Raw genomic sequence first — 20,740 nt, forward strand, 5'->3', positions numbered from 1 at the left:
TCCCTGGTGGTCCAGTGGTTAAGATTCAGGGCTCCCACTGCAGGGGGCATGGGTTCGATCCCTGGTCAAGGCACTAAGATCCCACATGCCTCACAGTGTGGCAATTAATAAATAAATAAATATCTGTTGAATATATGAGCAATAAAAAAGCCACTCCAGAGAAGAAAAATTAACTGTAAAATTTACATTCTTTATGCATAAATGAATTCCTAAAAAAGAGTGATCAAACCACTGTTGAGCTTTTTCTCTTTAAATCTAAACCTACACTTAAAGCATTATGGATTAGCTAGTGGTAATGGCTGCACAACTCTGTGAATATACTAAAATCCACTGAATTGTACCCCTTTAAAAGGTACAATGGTATGTGAATTATCTCAGTAAAGCTATTATTAAAGAAGTATTTTGAGTGCTCACTCTTCAAAGAAAATATAGTGAATTACTATTCATTTTCATTACAATGAAAGTTTATATATTTTAAAAGAAAACTTACTAAAAAACACGACTACCGACATACAATGAAGCTAATGACAAGCAAAATCATAAAACTGTAAGAGTTAAAGTAGTGAAGTATCAGTTTAAAGCCCATTACACCTCAAGCATGGTCCAAGGACCACCAGCAACAGCACCTCTAAAAAGCTTGTCAGAAATGCAGAATCTTGGGCTTCCCTGGTGGCGCAGTGGTTGAGAATCTGCCTGCCAATGCAGGGGACATGGGTTCAAGCCCTGGTCTGGGAAGATCCCACATGCCGCGGAGCAGCTGGGCCCCGTGAGCCACAATTACTGAGCTTGTGCGTCTGGAGCCTGTGCTCCGCAACAAGAGAGGCCGCGATAGTGAGAGGCCCGCGCACCGCGATGAAGAGTGGCCCCCACTTGCCACAACTAGAGAAAGCCCTAGCACAGAAACGAAGACCCAACACAGCCATAAATAAATAAATAAAAATTTAAAAAAAAAAAAAAAAAAAAGAAATGCAGAATCTTGGTCCCCATCCCAGACCTATTGAATCTGATTCTGTTTTTGTACAAAGATCCCCAAGTGACTCACAGTTATAAAGCTTGAAAAGCACTGATTTAAATGACTGAGAAAAATGTTAACCAGTTATTCACAATTTATAAAACTGAGATCTCATGGTGTTCACGTAGCCACTTGATAATTCCACACTTCATTTTAAAGCTTAAGGCTAAGGCTTCTAAATTTTTGCTTCCCTTGAATTGCATAAATACTGTTAAGTCCACAGAGTCATGCAGATATCATCTCCTGTCATGACTACTTCTTTTAAGACCTAAGCAAACCCTTAAAAACACACTGACATATCTTAACGAAGGCAAGCAGTTGACGCTATTGAAAACAAAAAGACTTACTAGCTGCTGTTGCAACTGGCTGAGCAATATTAGCCGGTGGCTTCAGTTTCATGAGTTCGTTCAGACTATTATTTTTTAGTAGGTCCTTCAGTTGAACCTGGTCTTTTGAAGGTGCAGAGGTCATGGCATTTCGTGCTGCTGGTGCTGAGACTGAAGGACGTGTGTTTGCAGTAGTCTGAATGAACTTTGTTAAAGTGATGGTTTGCCTATTCGTGGTTACAGGTGGTGTTTTAGTCATTACAATTGTAGATCCCAAAGTCGGAAGCTGATTTATTTGATTCAGCACAAATGTTGTAGTAGATGGAGGCTGCTGCTAGAAGAGAAAACCATATACATCACACCTGTGAAAAATTCTTTATTCTCTAATGCAACCCATATCCACAAACACAATAGGCCATTTAAAACTCTAAAAGTGACTTATTAAGAATCTTACCCAACCACTGGCACTTTGGTTCTAATAAATATCATTAGATATAAACTACCTAGTTAAAATACACTATTTGAGAAAAAGAAGGTACAGTAGTAGTGTTGGGGGCAGCAAGCACAAAATGAGAGTATCCTAAGCAAGCTGTGATGTATAGTCACCCTACATAACACAAGGACTAGGAACATAATTTCTAATCCCAGCACTGCCCCCAACTAATAAGATAACCTTAGACAAATCACTTTACCTCTGGAGGCCCGGGCTCTCTGATGACCATTTTCCATTTCTAACATTCTATGATTCCTGTCCAATGCTTTGTCTGCTATCATACAGACTATACGAACGTTTAACTTAATAAGACCACCAAGCAGAGTTTTAAATTCCTATGCCCCATGAATGATCCACCCAGGTAAATTACAAATATCAGTGATAATGCGGATGCTTCCTTTGAGCCTAAGGCAAAGCTACATAGCATTTTATTTTTATAGTTGTGGGGTGGGAGTTAGGAGTTGGACAAAAATGAAAAAAAAAGTCAAGATTTGAGGATAACAAATGTCTGTGACTTCAACCAACTAAAGTACAACACAGGTATTTTTATAAATTTAAGTCTATTTCTACTTCCTTCCCTCTTCAAATTATTTATTTCTCCATGACTTCTCTAACAAGAATCTTCTAGATTACTATTAATTTTAAATGTAACTCTCAACAATAATTTATCAAAAGTTATCAAATTTTAACCAGTCTAATAATTTTATACCACTAGACCTTAAATTAATAATTGCTATGCGTAGGGAGTTTCCTGTGGCCTACTGGTTAGGATTCAGGGCTTTCACTGCCATGGCCCGGGTTCAATCCCTGGTTGGGGAACTGAGATCCCACAAGCCGTGCAGCCCAGCCTACAGTAACAACAGCAACAACGAAAACTGCTATGTTTAAAGCAAGGTCAGTGGAACTCTACATTTAAAGCACAATAACAATCACATAAAAATTATATATGCCAATGGACAAAAGCTGAAAGAAACAAGTAAAAATGAAAAGTGTAGTGGGTTAACATGTAGTTCATCTTTACTTCATGAATTTTCTATCACTTGCAATAAATAACCTAAAAAAATGGGGGTTTTTTCCCCCTAATCTTTTGATCAACATAACTACCAGAAGAGTGAAAGAAACGTTTTATAAAGTAGGAGGTGAGAGTAGATAGAATACTGGGAAAAAAGTAGCAAAAAGCAGAACTAGTGAAATAAAACTACTTCATATTAAAGGTTATTTTCTTACTACAACCCTGAACTATTTTCATAGTAATGCCAAATCTAAATAATTCTTACCCTAACATTTAATAGTGCTGGAGTAGGTAGCGTCTCTGGTTCTTGTTTAACAGGAACTGCTGCTTCAGTCTCCAAACCTAGTTCTAATGCACTAAGTGGCACTGACTGGAGAGAAAACAACATCAGAGAAAGAAATAAAGAATGACGGCAGTGAATTCTGTTTCAAGAACAAGAGATGTATTTATTTTATTAAAATAAAAAAATTTTTCAAGCTTTACATTCAAATGGAATGTAAAATCACTGATACCAGGTATAAAATAACAATCTTTGCAAGCATAACATCTTCACTAAACTACGCTAACACCAGAATCTTATTTTTGCTTTCAGAGAATGTGTATAGTGAAACCTCAGAAAAATATTCCTATAAAGTACAAAGACAAATATTGAGATTAGTGATCCTCCTGCAATAACTCTAAGCAATTCATCTCTTACGTTATATATCAAAGCAGAAAATAATGTCTTGATTTTCACAGCCAAGTATTTTCCACTTTGTGAATAAAGACTAATACTCAACGTAAAAGTAATATTCACATGCATATTTAAAATGAAGGCTTAACAATACCTATTTCTATAATAGAAAATAAAATTTAAAAAAACTCACTTTTTACAGAGGCTTTGGAAAACTCTTACCTGCTGTATGGGAGGGGTAGGTGTTGGAGTTGCAAGTCCCGCATCTCCACCATCAATATCAAAGAGGTCATTCGGACTAATTCCACTCTCGCTCAAAGCAGCAAGCAGTAAATCTTGCCCTGGCTCCACCATCTTTAGAACAAAATATTAAATATTAACATAAAAAACTTAAAATGACAATTAACACTCTTCTAAATATAAACCAACATTTTCTACCAGATCCATTCATTCAATATTTATGAAGAACCTGCTACACAGCAGGCAAAAAAAGGATGAAAGAGAAATAGTCTCTGATCCCAAGAAATTCACATTAAGATGGAAAGGAAAGAAAAGTATGTAAATCACAGAAAGAGTATATGTTACAAAATGCCATGGGAACAGAGAAGGAAATGCTGAATTCACCTGGGGAGAGAGATTACAAAGATGACAATGGAGCCAATTCTCAGGTAAGAAATTGCCAGGTAGACAAGGATCTTCTGGATAGTGCATTCAAACTTATGGGGGCACGAATGATGCTGGCACTCTAAGAAAGATGGCTAGAGTAGTTCAACATGGGTACGGAAGCTCAGAACAGAAATACGAGGTTCAAAAAAAAAAAAAAATACGAGGTTCACAAAGGTGATGGCAAGAGACGAAGAAGTTTTTGCCCACAGCTCTGAACACCATGCTAGAGAGCTCATTTAATCCTGTGAGGATCAGGGGTCACTAAAGCGTTTTCAGATAGAGGACTGCAAGACATAGTCAGATTTGTGACTTAGAAAAATTACTCCACAGCAGTGTGGAAGCAAACTGAGAATGGGTAGAGTAAGACCAAGGCAGGGAGACATCTTAGGAAACTGCTACAGCAGATCAGGAAAAAGATGATGTGCTATAACAGTAAGATGTAAACAGAAAGAAGGGAGAATGGATTCCAAAATATTTAAGAAGGAGAATCCATAAGACTAAGTTTAAATAAAAGCTCAAAATGGAAGGGAGAACATGAAACACACACAAAAAAGCATGAGTTGATGGATAATTAGAGTTAAGCCACCGAGAGAAAATGAAAAAGGTTGAGCCCAGGAGACCTAAAAGATGAGATATATGGAGTTTAGGGGGAAAAATGCCTAATTCGAGCAGGCAAATACACCTTCAGTTGGGGTTTTCCAACTGTACTCATAGGAGCCAATTCAAAGTATTCTACCACTAAGATAGATTTTTATCCATTTTGTAGGGAAAAAAAAGTTTAACAGAGCTTTCTTAATTTTAACTTTTCTCATTAATTTATCTGAAATAACCAATTTATATACACAAACATAATTATGAGAAATCTGACTACTTGTTTTTCTCAAAGAACTAATTTCACATTACATATATACTAATTTTCAGCTAATCCGTTTATTCTCAGACTGTGCAACGCAATTAAATGTTTCATTACGTCCTACAAAAAAAAAGTTGTTAGCCAAGAATACCATGACCATGACTTCCCAACATACAAGAACCACTGTTTTAGATGAAAGCAGGACATTTCATAGAGAAATTCTCTACTAGGTAGGTCTACGTCGCTTGTACATCATTTACAAAGATGTTCTAAAGGAAATACGAGTGAGTTTAAGGTGGAAACCACAGACATCCAGAAATGAAACGAAGGGCAGACCCACTGTTTAAAGGATGAGAGGAAGGATAGCCCAAAGGAGATTTCCCCAAAATTTTTCAGAGAAAAGAAAAGAAGTCTAAGGAAGAAAGCATTTTGAGCAGATGGGAAGGGAAGGGAACTGACAGTGACTAAGTATCTTGTACAAGCCTGGCACAGTGTCAGGCTCTTCATGTCCATCACTAGCCCATGACAACCCTGAGCAAGATAAATATTATAATTCTAGAAATGAAACTGAGGCTCAAAAAGCTTAAATTACCTGCCCAAGGTCACACCCAGATCTAGACTGTTCAAATTCCCAAAGCCCACGCATTCTCTTTCCAATGAGTAGATCAAGAAGTCAATATTGGTAACCTGTGAAGTTTCAATACTTAACTTTGGAATAAATGCCTGTCTGAGATTAAAACTGGAAAGGGGAGAATTAGTATTAAACAACAAGATGGAAATAGTATGAAAGAACTAGATGACAGAGGAGACAAGGAGAAATGTCACAATATGGGTTTAATATAAAATTGATCCATTCTGGGGCTTCCCTGGTGGTGCAGTGGTTAAGAATTCGCCTGCCAATGCAGGGGACATGGGTTCGAGCCCTGGTCCAGGAATATCCCACATACCGCGGAGCAGCTAAGCCCATGCGCCACAACTACTGAGCCTGCGCTCTAGAGCCCGTGAGCCACAACTACTGAGCCCACGTGCCACAACTACTGAAGCCCATGTGCCTAGAACCCATGCTCCGCAACAAGAGAAGCCACAGCAATGAGAAGCCCACGCACCACAATGAAAAGTAGCCCCCACTCACCACAACTAGAGAAAGCCTGCACACAGCAACAAAGACCCAACACAGCCAAAAATAAATAAATAAAATAAATAAATTTATTTAAAAAAAAAGTTGATTCATTTTTCTAATACATAGTTGACCACACTTTACAAGCTACTATCCTAGTACATAGTACAAATATGTACCAAGAGAGCAAACCAACGCTTTAAAAACATTTTCAATCTATAAAATACTTCATTAGGACCAATGACCTATGGGAATACAGGGTCTTAGCCCACTTGCTATGGCTAATTTTGACCTAGATTAATAATTCCTGAAACTATCAAAATGTCATCTTTTTTAAAGTAAATATTGGAAATAATTATTTACATTTGAAACAAAAGCACATTCTTTTAAACCAATGATTCCTAAACTACAGACCACAGAAAGCTTGGAGGCCGAGGGATCCATTAATCCACGTGTTACTGAATTCACGAGAGCTTTCTGAAATATATTTTCTGAACAATTAGCATTATAAGTACAAAAATATCACGGAAGAGAGGTATTTGGGGAATAAACTTGTTGGAGTCCATATAAGAAATGATGGCCACAGTTATAAGTAACATTATCAGTGACCTACTCAAAATGCATAGGAATCACAATTTGAGACCCTCTGATCTGAGCAGTGACCTAGTACTGACGATGCCTGTAAGAGACATTGTCTTTTACGAGCTATTAATGAAAGAGATTTTAATTTTATATACATCTTATACACAAATAAAATCTAGGGATCCTTTCTCTCAAGCCAATTGGGCACAAATTCCCTACTTGCACTTTTTTTGCATGAGAAGTGGGGAGGGGATAGAGAGGACACATCTATGCCATTCTCTAACTCCATTAAGCAAAACCCTTAATACTTAATCATATTCCTATTCTGAAACTATCAATATTACAGACTCACAGAATTTCAGTGCTCAAGCTGACAGAGCCCCTAAAAGGTTATATTATGCAACCTTCCCCACATTTTACAAACAAGTAAGATTTATTCCTGAGAGGGAAAAAGCATTTTCACTTTGAACCCACTAAGTATAATGTAAACACAAGCACTGTTAGGTGCAAAAGAACTGCTAACTACTAACCACAGAGTGATTCCATCTCAAACAATGGACAACAAAAAGGTTCCATTTTTATCATAAATACATTTGAAAATATCACCTATTCAAAATAGTACACCCATGAAAGCGTCTATGATAAATAAGGACTAATGACACAGTAGTAGAGAGAAACTAAGAGACATCCTTGGCAGGAAGAGAATCCTGAGAAACCACAGCCAATCAGAAGAATGAAAGGATACAGTTCCCACTGAGAATACCAACACTGAAACCTATCAACAAGGACAAGGTTCCTCTTGTTGAGACCGAAGCAGATCTTTAGAGCTCTGGGCAGATACGAGAGGTGTATCTGCAGCAGCAGCAGCAGTACACTACAGAGGCTGAGGAGACTATGAAGTCAAGGGGAAAACCTGGTTTCAAATACTGGCTACATCATCTGCTAAGTAGTGTAACACAGTTAAGTAATGACTTGTGACTCAGTTTCCTCATCTTCAAATGGGAATAAAAATAGAACCTACTTTACAGGATTGCTGTGTTGAGTAAATATTACACTACGTGGAATAAATATTAGCTACTATTAACCATCATGTTGATAAACATTACTATAATGTTCAAAAAATGGTTTTCCTTCAAATTGCTGATACAACACTTTATATCTAGAAAACAAACTTTACCTGTTGGCAATTTATTCACTAATTAACTTCCACATTAGTTCTATAAAATACTAGCACCCTTTTTACTCAAGTGTCATACATCCAATATGTCTAATCAATTAGCGTATCTAGAGGAAACTAGTAGACATCTTTAAATGTGCACATATGATATCATTTTAGAAATATCTTTGCCGGACATCCCTGGTGGTGCAGTGGTTAAGAATCCCCCTGCCAATGTAGGGGACACGCGTTCGAGCCCTGGTCTGGGAAGACCCCACATGCTGTGGAGCAAGTAAGCCTGTGCGCCACAACTACTGAGCCTGCGTGCCATAACTACTGAAGCCCGCACACCCTAGAGCTCCACAACAAGAGAAGCCACCGCAATGAGAACCCCGTGCACCAAAACCAAGAGTAACCTCCACTCGCCACAACTAGAGAAAGCCCGCGTGCAGCAACAAAGAGCCAACGCAGCCAAAAATAAAATAAATTTAAATTTATTTTTAAAAAAAAGAAATATCTTTGCCTGAAAAGGATTTTTCTCATTACTTAATAGTGCTAAACCTGTCTAATTTTTGACCCAACTTTGTTTCTATGTAGCCTGGATGTCAATGACTGGCACTCGGCTTAAGAATCTGAAGGCTAATGATCCACTTAGAATTTAGCTGGTTAAGTCCATCGACAAGTATTCATTAAGTGTCTACTGAGTGCTGGTTCCTTAAGGGCATCAGGAGGAAGGGAAGGTAGGTATAAAGAAGTTTGCTAAAAAGGATTTTCTTTACCTAAAAGGATATAATCTGTATTTTTTAACACCTACTTCCCCAAGCAGCGATTGCTCAGTAAAGTGCCCCTCCCCTCACTCTCATTGCAAAACCTATAGGAAGAATGGAATCAAAAAGGAATGTGCAGGGCTTCCCTGGTGGCGCAGTGGTTCAGAATCTGCCTGCCAGTGCAGGGGACATGGGTTCGAGCCCTGGTCTGAGAAGGTCCCACATGCCGCGGAGCAACTAGGCCCCGTGAGCCACAACTACTGAGCCTGCGCGTCTGGAGCCTGTGCTCCGCAACAAGACAGGCCGCGATAGTGAGAGGCCCGCGCACCGCGATGAAGAGTGGCCCCTGCTCGCCGCAACTAGAGAAAGCCCTCGCACAGAAACGAAGACCCAACACACCCAAAAATAAATAAATAAATAAATTTATTTTAACAACAACAACAAAAAAAGGAATGTGCAGATTATATACAAGTTTCAAAACTGCTTTGAAAAAGAAGCCCAAGAAAGATTTGGGTGGGGGGACTACTTTCTCGATCACAACATCAAAATCAGATGGCTAGCCTTCTCAACATTCACTATATGGCTGGAATTCTTTAACTCTCAAAATAATCCATGAGTAAAAACTACCCGTTATTCCCTTGTCAGAAATGAGAAACAGGCTTAGAGAGATGAACTGTAACAAGGTAACAACAAAGCAAGCTTGGAGCAGAATTACAAACCTAGGAGGGCTGATACCACGCGCCCCACGCCCCGCGGCCCCCCTCCCTCAAGATTCTGTGCTGTTAACTCCATACCAGTATTCTTCAAACTGCTGGTCACAACAATGTTGTCAAATAATTTAAGTATGTCATGACCAGTATTTTTAAATATTTCAAATATAGAATATTCAAATATTTTAAATACAGACAGAATTAATGCAGCACACGCAGAGAGGATAAACATTATTTCACGAAACTGAGTTCTATGCGTGCATTATGTACTAGGTCACAACGTAAAACACATTTCTTACTGTGGAATGCAGTAAAAAAGGTCTGAAAATCACTGCTCTGTGCTATATACTGTCTCCCAAGAGGTAAATAAGCAAGTTAATTTGACAGGTTTTATACCATATTTTTTTTCATAGAAGAGAGTTCCTGCTCTTCGAGAGCCTATTCTTTCCATCTACAGAAAATTTCAGTGATATCACAAGGTTGTCCTTATTACTTAGTAAAGCTCAACCACATCAAAGTGGGTCCGTCAATTAGCATAAAAAAAAGACAACTGCAAAAACTTAAGGATTACATCATCTTGGTTATTAATTGTCTATTTAACGGAAAACAATTCCTCTCGGAAAGTATCTTTACACCAATTTTTGGCAGGCAAAGCACAAGAACCCACAGAGCCTCACGAAAAGTCAGGTATCTTGCTAAGAGCAGATCTCAGACCTGTGTGCTGTCTTCCTTCACAAGCAAGGCGGCAAGTCTCAAATCAGAGCTCAATTTAGAGACTAAGAAATGCCAAAATGTTATCTGTACCTAAAGTCTTTGAGGCGAAAAAAGACTTTAAAAAAGCATGAAAAGAATCTCCATACTGCACGTTTTTAAATAGTAATCTCAGCAAAACACTTAAAACATGTAAAACTGACACATAAGAGCATTCAATGGATGGATGAATGAATGGATGGATGAATGGATGATGAATTCACGATCTGTAAGCCACTCACTAAGCCTCCCTTTTTAACATTTACCCAGCAACTAAAATAAAATTTATTTTAAATTCTGGAGGATTGTATGCAACAAAATTAGACTGGGAATAAAGTTAGATTGGGAGATAAAAAGCAGAATCCAGAGGAAAAGAGTAAAGATGTCTTCTCTGGTAAGATAAACTTTGGAAGCAACTTCTTTAAACATGAAAATAAAATGTTCCCTTGATTGCAAAACTAATGTCCCACTCAAGGCAGCAGCAGCAAATTCTACATTTTATCCTAGAAATTCTGTACACACTATCTTTTATGCAGTGATAAAGGCTTTCCCCACTGCTTATGACAAGCAGTTCTGATTGCGGTAAGTAACTGGGAAAAAATGGAATCCCTCCGCACTGTTATCTGGTTTAACTGTCTGCAACTATTCTGAGGAACCGCGCTAGAGCAACTAGGGATTTGACAGCTTTCTGGACCCTCCTGGCCGACACTTTAGAAACCCTATTCCGTCTCTAATTCTGGCTGCCTAGAGAATATGAAACATTTAACTCAACATAAACTGCTAATAATCAACTTTCAAAGGTCAAAGGGGACCCAGTTTTTAACCTTCTCTCATCAACACGTGTTTAGTACAAACTTCCGGGTGTGGTTACAACTGGCTGGGCAATTCAATGGCTAAAAACGTTGCTTTATTTGACTCTCATTTTCTCGCCCGTTCTTTTCCCACGTTTCTCAACCAGCGACTCCCCAAAACAAAAGCCTCCCACAGTAAACGGAGCACGCACATAAAAAGAGCTTCTCTGTACGAGAATCAAGTTAGTGGTCCGCAAACATTAACCAAACAGAAACACAAAGCCGGGGTGGAAAGGGGAGGAGCTGGATGCCAGGGTCAGGAAAGAAACAATCACAAGGGTTCAGGCACATCCAAATCTCCTCAGCGGTTAAACCGACCCCAAACCACTTCTGGGAAACCACCAGCATACGCTGGTTTGGGGAACTTTAGATGCTCGTTACGCCAAACACTCTCAAAGTAAGCCAATTTCCAACCGCCTTTCCCCTCCACATAGATGCTTACTTAGGATCCAGGAGACGAGCGAGCGAGCTCGAGGCAAAATTAACCTAATCACCGGGTGAGGCGTGAAGGTGGCCCCACGTGCCCCACGTACCGTCCCCATCGCCCCGACACCGAGGTAATCAGCAAAACTGCAGGTGCGGGGGTCCAGATCTGGGGCGACCCTGTCGCCTCCCGCACTCGCCCTGAACCGGAACAATCGTCCGGGAGGAGGACTTCTGAAGGGTTACGGAGCTCACTTTCCTGAGGGGCCGGGACCTCGCAGCCCCCGGGTCGAGCCGCGGAAGCAAGGGGGGGGACGGCCCAGTCGGAGTCGGAGCCGGCGTCCGCAGACGCTGCCTCCTCGGCCAAACGGGGTGCCTCCGGCCCGGGACAGCGGGGCCCCTGGGGCCCGAGAGCCCCACGCGCGGCGACCGCAGGGCCCGGCGCTGACGGGCGGAGGAAGCGAGCGCGGCGGGGCCGCCGCCGGGACCGTGCCCCCGAGGGCCCCCAGGGCGCGCAGCTGAGGGGGCTGCGAGGGGCGAGAGAGGCCCCAAGCCGGGGTGAGGTGGCGGCCCCCCCAGCCCGGCCCCGCACGGCCCCCTGAGGAGGGTGGGAGTGGGAGGCTGTCCGGGAGGAGTGTAGAGGTAGAAAAGGGCTAAGAAGAGGACTTACTTTCCCCACGGGATCCGACGCCGGAACAGCTTCTCCGGGTGGCGAGAGCTTGAAGAACCAGAGGCGACTGGAGCGGAGGCGGCGGCGGTGGCGGCGGCAGCAGCGGCGTCCGGCTCTGCCTACCTCCCCGCCGCCATCTTGACGCCCCTCCCCCCCAGCCCCCAGCCCCGCCCCGCCGGGAGGGGGTGGGGCGACGGATGAGGCGCCGCGCGCACGCAGCGCGCGCCGCACGCCCCACGTGACTTCCTCCCTCCCCCACCCCACTCCCCAGCGCCCCTCTCCGCCCCGCCTCCCTCCTAGGTGGAGGAAGATGATTCCCCCCCCATCTTGACCGCCCCCTGCCTTCGCCGCCAAGCACGGACTCCGTCGCTCCTGCCGACCCGGTATCAGTGGTTGGATCCAAGGGAATTCCGGAACCCAAACCGTCCATTACCGCGGCTCCGGGGTGGGCGAGGGGTGAGGGGGCCGGGTTTCCGAGGAAGGGGGAGGGGGGAAGACGAAGGCCGCCTAGGAGAGTCACGTGTCTACTGCTTCCGCCGGCGCTCGAAAGACCTCGCGAGAGTTCCGTTCCTCCTCCCTTTCTCCCTCGCGGGCTGTCGGGAAGAAGGTCCGTGATCTGGGTTGCCACCAGGAGGTCAACCGGTGGGTCGGGCGCATGCGTCCCACACCTGCTTTCAAAGTCAGGCTAGGAGGGGCCCGAAGCTGTTTTCAAAACCTTTTCGGTGTGTGGCTTTGGGCCAGGAAGTTACCTAGTGGCGTCTCTGTCACTTTGAAAGCTCGTTACCTTAGTTAAATCTAGAAAAAAATATTCGCATACTCATTGCTTGTTAGGCTTGCTCAAAGCACTTTATTCAATGTGAAACCGCAAGTAACTCGGAGCCCCTCGGCTGGTCCACTGCCATATTCAGATCCTAAGGAGTGAGAGCGCAGTCAGCCCCACTTCTTTTTTCTTCACACACACCCGGTAACATGAACAAACTATTGCTTTCAATTAATGATTGCTACAGATCTGTCGCTACTACCTCACTTCCTTATTTTCATATTCTTCATTATGATCATTATTATTGCTACTACTACTAAGTGACCTGACAAAGAATAAACAAATTAACTTCTTGGTAACCCTTTTGTAAAGTCATTCTGAGAATGCTCTTTGAATCCCTTGCTTAGGTAATGGGCACGCCTGGGTGATTCTTGCCCCCTACCGGCCGCGCTTCGCACTCGCCTTGAGCTCAAAGCAAACCTATGGTTTGGTTAACTTGGGGGTTAAGGTGTGAGCTCTTCAAGAGACAGTATGGGGCTGGGGGAGAGGAAAAAAAATGTAGTCATGGCAAGAATAATTATGACTCTTCCAACATTGTGTTTATATACATGAATATGTATTATATATGTATACATGTAAACAGACATCTTAAATTGCAGATTTGCTAATCACTGTACCTCCATTATTTCGTTTAATCCGTACACACACAAACCTATAAAGGTAAAAAAAATAAAAATAGTTCCATAAGAACAAGGCCTTGGGGACTTCCCTGGCGATCCAGTGGTTAAGACTCTGCGCTTCCACTGCAGGGGCACAGGTTCAATTCCTGGTTGGGGAACTAAGACCCCGCATGCTGCTTGGCATGGCCAAAAAAAAAGAACCATGGGAGACCAAGGCCTTCATCTGTCTTGTTCACTACTTTCCCCTAGCCTAGTTTATGGTCTAGTGTAGATGACAGCAAACACGCAATTGTCACATTATAAAAAGAGAAAGAATACAGCAAAAAAACTAAGACATTGTATTGATAGTTAATGCATCAGTGTCTTTGGAGCTTGGTTGGAGCAATTCAGTTTCCAAGTGGCCCCCAAACTCTAGTTGTACACCGGAACTAGGTGAGTCCTAGATTCTGAAGACAGAGGTTTAACCTAGGAACTCCCACCTTTTGAGGTACTTTCTGAGCATCTAAGCCAGATCCTTGCCGCCATCTCTGCATAATCTCTTTACCTTGAACCAAAGTAAAAGATGGTGTTTCAGGGGATATTTATAATATAACTGCACATATGCACACAAATGTTATGCACAAGGTCATTCATTGCAGCAGCATTTGTAGAAGGAAAAGATGGGAAACAACTTTAATGTCTTTGAAGAAAAGACTAATTAACTAAACTATGGTACTTTCCTACAGTGAAACAGTTGTTCAAAAGAATGAAGCACCTCTGGGACTTCCCCAGTGGCACAGTGTGTAAGAATCCTCCTGCCAATGCAGGGGACATGGGTTTGATCCCTGGTCCAGGAAGATCCTACATGCCGTGGAGCAACTAAGCCCGTGTGCCACAGCTACTGAAGTCCGTGTGCCTATAGCCCGTGCTCCACAACAAGAGAAGCCACCACAAGGAGAAGCCCGCACACCGCAACAAAGAGTAGCCCCCGGTCGCCACAACTAGAGAAAGGCTGCACGCAGCAACGAAGACCCAACACAGCCAAAATAAGTAAATAAAATTTAAAAAAAAATAGAATGAAGCACTTCTGTCTATGAGAATATATATTTTGCTTGCATGTTCGCGTGGAGCATCTCAGAATGACAACACAAGTAGCAGTTGTATCAGGGGATGGGAACTGAGAGACTGAGGGTCAGAGGCAGGAGGAAGACTTACTAGCTGCATCCAGAACAGAGATACTACTGGAAGCAGGTAATTCAGAAAGATCCATATTCGGGCATGGTATTGACTCCCCCCCCATTCAGGGGGGGCTATTTATATTTACACTACACTTCTCATTTCATTCAACTAATATTTGAGCCAGATACCGTGTTAGAGGTATTGTGTTAGGGACACAAGTTTAAGAAAAACAAGGGGGATGTGAGTGATGGTGCCTGCCCTTGAGATAAATGCCCTTACAGTCTAGTGGGCATTAATCCCAAAATTACACAAAATGTAAACTTGTAGCTGTGACAATGCTACATAAAAGCTAACAGAGCCTATTATAGAGTAATTTGACCTCATCAGGGAAGTCAAAAAAGTCTTCCTTGAGAGAGCGATAACCCAGATGAGATTTGAAAAGTAGGTGTTAACTAGGCAAAGTGAAGGGAGAACTGCACTTGAGAAAGAGGAAACAGCACATGCAAATGTTCTGAAACAGGAGCGAAGCAAAGAGAAGGGACAGTAACGAAGCAAGTGCACCAGGGACTTCCCTGGGTGGCCCAGTGGTTAAGACTCTGCAGTTCCACTGTAGGGGGCACGGGTTGGATCCCTGGTCGGGGAACTGAGATCCTGCACGATGGGGCCAGAAAACGAAAAAAAAAACACACACACAAAGCAAGTGCACCAGTTGTTAAGATAATGTTTCTCAGCTCCAAACCCAAGCATCTATGCTCTGCTTTGTGATGCACTGCAGAACTACGTTTCTGCTTTGCCAGCTGTTTCAGAGCCACTAGGCTGGAGCAGGAAGAAGTTTCCTGTGAATGTCATCCCAGCAACACCTCTTCACCCTGGCACGTGCATTTCCCTCCAAAGTGATACCACAGCAGCTATATCAGTTTGCAGTTTTTCCCACACTTCAGAGCTGGCCTCTTCACACCAAACTCTCCTCTCAGACACGAGAACCAGTGAGAGCATCCGCGGGGTCACCCTCCAAGCTCAGAGACACTAACACCAGTTGAGCAGAACCCCCTCCTTGGAGTTTCAGCAACATGGGGCCCCTCTTCTACATTTCTAAGTTTTTTTTTTTTCTAAATATTTACTTAGCTGCCTTGGGTCTTAGTTGCGGCATGCAGGATCTACTTCCCTGACCAGGGATCAAACCCGGCCACCTGCATTGGGAGCGTGGAGTCTTAACCACTGGACCACCAGGGAAGTCCCCATTTATAAGTTTAAATCACACCAACCCCTTCCCTTTGTCCCCTTAGCCTGAGTGGTGAGAATTGCTTTCCACAGTTGCAACATCTGTGATGCCTTCAAGTTCTCTCTTTACCCTTTCAGTTACCTAGTTCACCAGTTTATACCTAGTTAACAATTTTTTTTTAAATTTTTGCCACACTGCGCGGCTTGTGGGATCCTAGTTCCCCGACCAGGATTGAACCCAGGCCCTCGGCAGTGAAAGCAGGGAGTACTTAACCACTGGAATGCCAGGGAATGCCCAACAATTTCTTATCTTAAATTTTCCTCATTAAATAACTGGTGTGGTGTCTGCCTTCTGTCTGCACCTTGATTGATATAGCAAGTAAAAAGGAGTTACTAGTAGGATTGCAAAAGTAGATAAAGATCATTCTCAAAGAGCCTTTTATAACTGAGTTTGGACTTTATTCTGTAAGCTACAAAGAACTCAGAAGCCTGTTATTCAGAGAACTGCCATGGTTCGATATGCATTCTAGAAGAATCACTCTGGAAGCAGTGCAGCAGTTGGATCTAAGAACTGGGCTGCAGGTACAAAGACCAGACAGGTCGAGAGGAGAGAAGAACAGAACCTGAACTGGAGCAAAATTGTTGAGCAATAGAAGAAGGCCAAGTGCCATTAGCTGAAACGCTGACCTCAGGAAGACAAACAGGTCTAAAGAGGAAGATAATGAGTTCGGCTTTAGATAGGAGGAATGCTTTGCTTACCTATTGTTAGGTAAAAAATGACCCCCAAATGTAACGACTTAACACAACAACTGCAATGTTATTCTCATGATTCTGCAAGTTGGGCTGGGCTCAGCTGGACAGTTCTTCTGGTTTTGCTAACAGTCACTTGTGTGACTGTATTCAGCTGGTGGATCGGCTGTGGGCTGGGCTCAGCTGGGATGCTGGGACAGCTGTATTTCTCTCTCTCAAAGTGGTCTCTCCAGCAGCCTCTCCATGGTTCTTGTACTGTGGCTCAGGACTCCCAAGAACATGAAAGCAGAAGCTTCTAGCCTTTCTTAAATTTTAGGCTTTCAAATGACACAGTGATATTTCCACCATATTCTGTTGGTTAACAAGGCCAAATAGGACTCAAGGAAAGTCACACAAGGGTATGAATATTGGGAGATGCTGTTCACTGGAGGCTACCTAAGTCTATCATAAGGAATTTTGAGAGGCCTGTGGGAATCCAAGTGGAGATGTCTAGCAAGCAGTTGAGTCTACAGCTTGAGGATCCAGATGGGGATTAAAACATGAGCGAGGATAAAACTGTACTCAGAGAATGCAGAGAGAAGAGCAGGGGCCCAAGGGCAGAACCCTGAGATCCTATATCTAAAAAGTGAATATGCAATGAGACTTAGAAAGATCAATCAGAGAGGTCAAAGCAGAACCAAGGCAGTAGAGTTTTAAGGAATGAGTGATCAAGCAATATCTAATGCAGCAGAGAGCACCAGAATGTGGGCTGAAGCGTGTACTGGATTTTAGAAGGTGGTAGACATAATCGCAGGTAGCGGTATTGTTGTTGTTGTTGTTGAAGACTTTAATTTTTAGAGAAGTTTTAGATTCCCAGCCAAACTGAGGAGAAGGAACAGAGATTTCCCATCTACCCCCTGACCCCACATTTGCATAGCCTCCCCCACTATCCACGGCCCCTGCCAGATGACACATTTGTTACAATTGATGAACCTACATGGACACATCATTATCACCCAGAGTCCATGGTTTACTTCTTCTTGGTGGTGTACACTGTATGAGTTTGGACACGTATAATTACATGTGTCCGTCATTACAGTATCATTCAGAGTATTTTCACTGCCCTAAAAATCCTCTGTGCTCTGTAACAGCAGTTGTTTTGACTGCTCAGAATCCATCTCTCTCTTTTTTTTTATTTTTTTGGCTGCACCACACAACAAGTGGGATCCCCAACCAGGGATCAAACCCGCACCCCCTGCATTGGAAGGCAGATTCTGAACCACTGGACCACCAGGGAAGTCCCATCTTGTGTATTTCTTGCCCCAGGCTTAACCACTGGACTGCCAGGGAAGTCCCTAGAATCCACCTCTCTTTCTTCAGATAACAGCACTTTAAATTTATCATGCCCTCTCAAAGTCCATGTGGTATGGAAAGGGCTAACATTCTCCCACATACATCACTCCAGGGTAGAGCATGTAATATGGGTCTGGCCAATTGGAATACTGGATCCACTGTCAAGGCCACTTTGATTGGTTTAGTGCCAGCCAGTGAGTTTCAATTCTAGAACTTTTTACTGAAAATAATAGGAAAAAGACACTCCCTTGCCAAACTAACATTGGGAAGTGGGGGCAGAGGCCATGATGTGGAGCTGGAGACCAGTCTGTGAAGCCAACCTAGAAATCAGTGGGGCAAAGAGCAGGATGAGGAGAGAGAGGGAGAGACTAAACCCTGATGACCTTCTAATGACATCCTTTGAGTCCCTGGATCATCCTGTCATGCCTGAAGCTACTCAAACCCTGAGCTTTTCTGTTATGAGAGACAATAAACTCCCTTTTTTTTTTTTTTGGCTGCACTGCACAGCATGTGGGATCTCAGTTCCCCGACCAGGGATCGAACCCGTGTCCCCTGCAGTGGAAGTGTGGAGTCTTAACAACTGGACTGCCAGGGAACTCCTCCCTTATTTTCTTAAACTAGGTTGAGCTTTGTTTCTCTCATTTGCAATCCAAAACAATCTTGACCAGGCGTCCCTGGTGGCGCAGTGGTTAAGAATCTGCCTGTCATTGCAGGGGACACGGGTTAGAGCCCTGGTCTGGGAAGATCCCACGTGCCGCGGAGCAACTAAGCCCATGCGCCACAACTACTGAGCCTGCGTGCCTGGAGCCCATGATCTGCAACAAGAGAAGCCACCGCAAGGAGAAGCCCGCACACCGCAACGAAGAGTAGCCCTCACTCGCTGCAACTAGAGAAAGCCCGCGCACAGCAACGAGGACCCAACAAAGCCAAATAAATAAATAAATAAATTTATTTATTTTTTTAAAAATAAAAATAAATAAATGAAATAAATAATTTTTTAAAAATTAAAAGGAAAAAACAATCTTGACCAATATAGATACTAATTAAAATGGAATTTTGAAAGGTTCATGTATATATTTAAACTAATTTTTAAAGTGTTTTTTTAACTTCTCTATTTTATTTTATTTATATATTCTTGGCCATGCAATGTGCCAAGCAGGATCTTTAGTTCCCTGACCAGGGATTGAATCCATGTTCCCCTGCAGTGCAGGCACGGACTTAACCACTGGATGGCCAGGGAAGTCCCTAAAGGTTTTGTTTTGTTTTGTTTTTAAGATTTTTTCTTTGATGTAAACCATTTTTAAAGTCTTTATTGAATTTGTTACAATATTGCTTCTGTTTTATGTTTTGTTTTTTTGGCTCCGAGGCATGTGGGATCCTAGCTCCCCAACCAGGAATCAAATCCGCATCCCCACACACACGGGAAGGCGAAGTCCTAACCACTGGACTGCCAGGGAATTCCCCTCTCTCATTTAATTCTAACAATAAACCTATGAGGTAGAAAGAGTATTGTTTTACCCTCACTTGCTTGCATTCCAAGTATATTACATATATTGTATATATGCATATTGCACATATTAACATATACATGTATGTATACATATGGGGGAAGTTTATATATTTATGTATCTGTGTATATCTATCTATCCATACATACATACATATTTATATATATATACACACACATACATATAATAGGAAAAGGTATATATATTATTTATACTCACAGATGAATGGAAGGAATTAGTAGATCACAGTGGTCACCAGCTGTGGAATACATGTCCCATTCAGTAGAACCTTTTAAGAACTGATGCTGGGACTTCCCTGGTGGTCCAGTGGTAAAGAATCCACCTTACAATGCAGGGGGCACGGGTTCGATCCCTGGTCAGGGAACTAAGATCCCCCATGCCGCGGGGCAACTAAGCCCGTGCGCCGCAACTTCTGATCTTGCACGCCTCAGTGAGAGAGCCCGTGTGCCACAAACTACAGCGCCCACAGGCCACAACTAGAGAGAAGCCCGCGTGCTGCAACGAAGATCCGGAGTGCCACACTAAGACCAGACGCAGCCAAAAATAAAAATAAAATAAATAAGTAAATAATAAATTTAAAAAAAACCTTCCATTAAAAAAAAAGAACTGATGCTAATAAAAAAGTATTAAACAATAGCAAAAGCCTGGAGCAAATATTAATGCAAAGATAACCCTAGAGTAAGGAAAGTCATCTCAGCACTGGTGTGATTTCACCCACGTCATCTTAGGAGGATGGAGATCGGTAAGCAAGCAGTCCTGAAGCATGTCACATTTTTCCAAGATCCTGAGTCTCAATGCAGATTACTGTAACCGTAGCTATTTGCAATCCTTCTGTTTGCATAACTGTTTGCAAAATTGCTGTTCAGATTGACCAATCTATCCATCTACCCTTGGCTTAAAACCATGTAGTGGCTTCTTATCAGATTTGGGATAAAAGTCTCAGTCCTTACTAATGGCTTTTGTGTCCATCAGGGTCCGGTCAGGAAAACAGAATTTAAAATAGGAAATTCATTAAACAGGTGGTGGAGGACCAAACAAGCAGAAAGGGAACACTGAAGTCATTTAATAATAACTGCAGGAAGCAGCTCCCATTTCTAGGACTGGAGAACAAAGAGACCCGTTGGGGTTAGCAGAGAAGAAGAATCAGAAGAGGATTCCTGGAGGGCTGGTTCTTATGCCTCTGAGAAAGGGGCACCATGACGTTGGCACTGGCCCTTCAAGAGCTTACGGGAGGGGCCCTGCAAAGCTG

The 20,740-nt window shown here is 42.6% G+C and overlaps 1 protein-coding gene and 1 long non-coding RNA gene across 8 annotated transcripts in view; one reads left to right on the forward strand and one right to left on the reverse strand.

The window, feature by feature from the left end:
- Positions 1–12,219, reverse strand: part of SBNO1 (strawberry notch homolog 1) — a 58,927-nt gene extending 46,708 nt beyond the window's left edge. The window contains exons 1-4 of one of the 5 annotated variants that reach the window (XM_082418189.1): positions 12,062–12,219; positions 3,739–3,870; positions 3,109–3,213; positions 1,360–1,669 (exon numbers count right to left, since the gene is read on the reverse strand). In XM_082418189.1, coding sequence (XP_082274315.1) covers positions 1,360–1,669; positions 3,109–3,213; positions 3,739–3,870 — 547 coding nt within the window. In that variant the 5' untranslated portion in view covers positions 12,062–12,219. Of the gene's footprint in view, positions 1–1,359; positions 1,673–3,108; positions 3,214–3,738; positions 3,871–12,061 lie in introns of all 5 variants that reach the window. The other 4 variants (XM_082418188.1, XM_082418190.1, XM_082418192.1 and 1 more) reach the window with 4 other exon arrangements.
- An 89-nt stretch (positions 12,220–12,308) lies between these two features.
- Positions 12,309–20,740, forward strand: part of LOC309640096 — a 35,044-nt gene continuing 26,612 nt past the window's right edge. The window contains exons 1-3 of one of the 3 annotated variants that reach the window (XR_014252015.1): positions 12,309–12,517; positions 14,227–14,530; positions 18,676–20,065. This is a non-coding gene — a long non-coding RNA (uncharacterized lncRNA). Of the gene's footprint in view, positions 12,518–14,226; positions 14,531–18,675; positions 20,066–20,740 lie in introns of those variants that run through there. The other 2 variants (XR_014252016.1, XR_014252014.1) reach the window with 2 other exon arrangements.

Source organism: Balaenoptera physalus (assembly GCF_965194825.1).
Source record: "Balaenoptera physalus genome assembly, chromosome: 12".
In the NCBI taxonomy this organism is placed as follows: domain Eukaryota; kingdom Metazoa; phylum Chordata; class Mammalia; order Artiodactyla; family Balaenopteridae; genus Balaenoptera; species Balaenoptera physalus.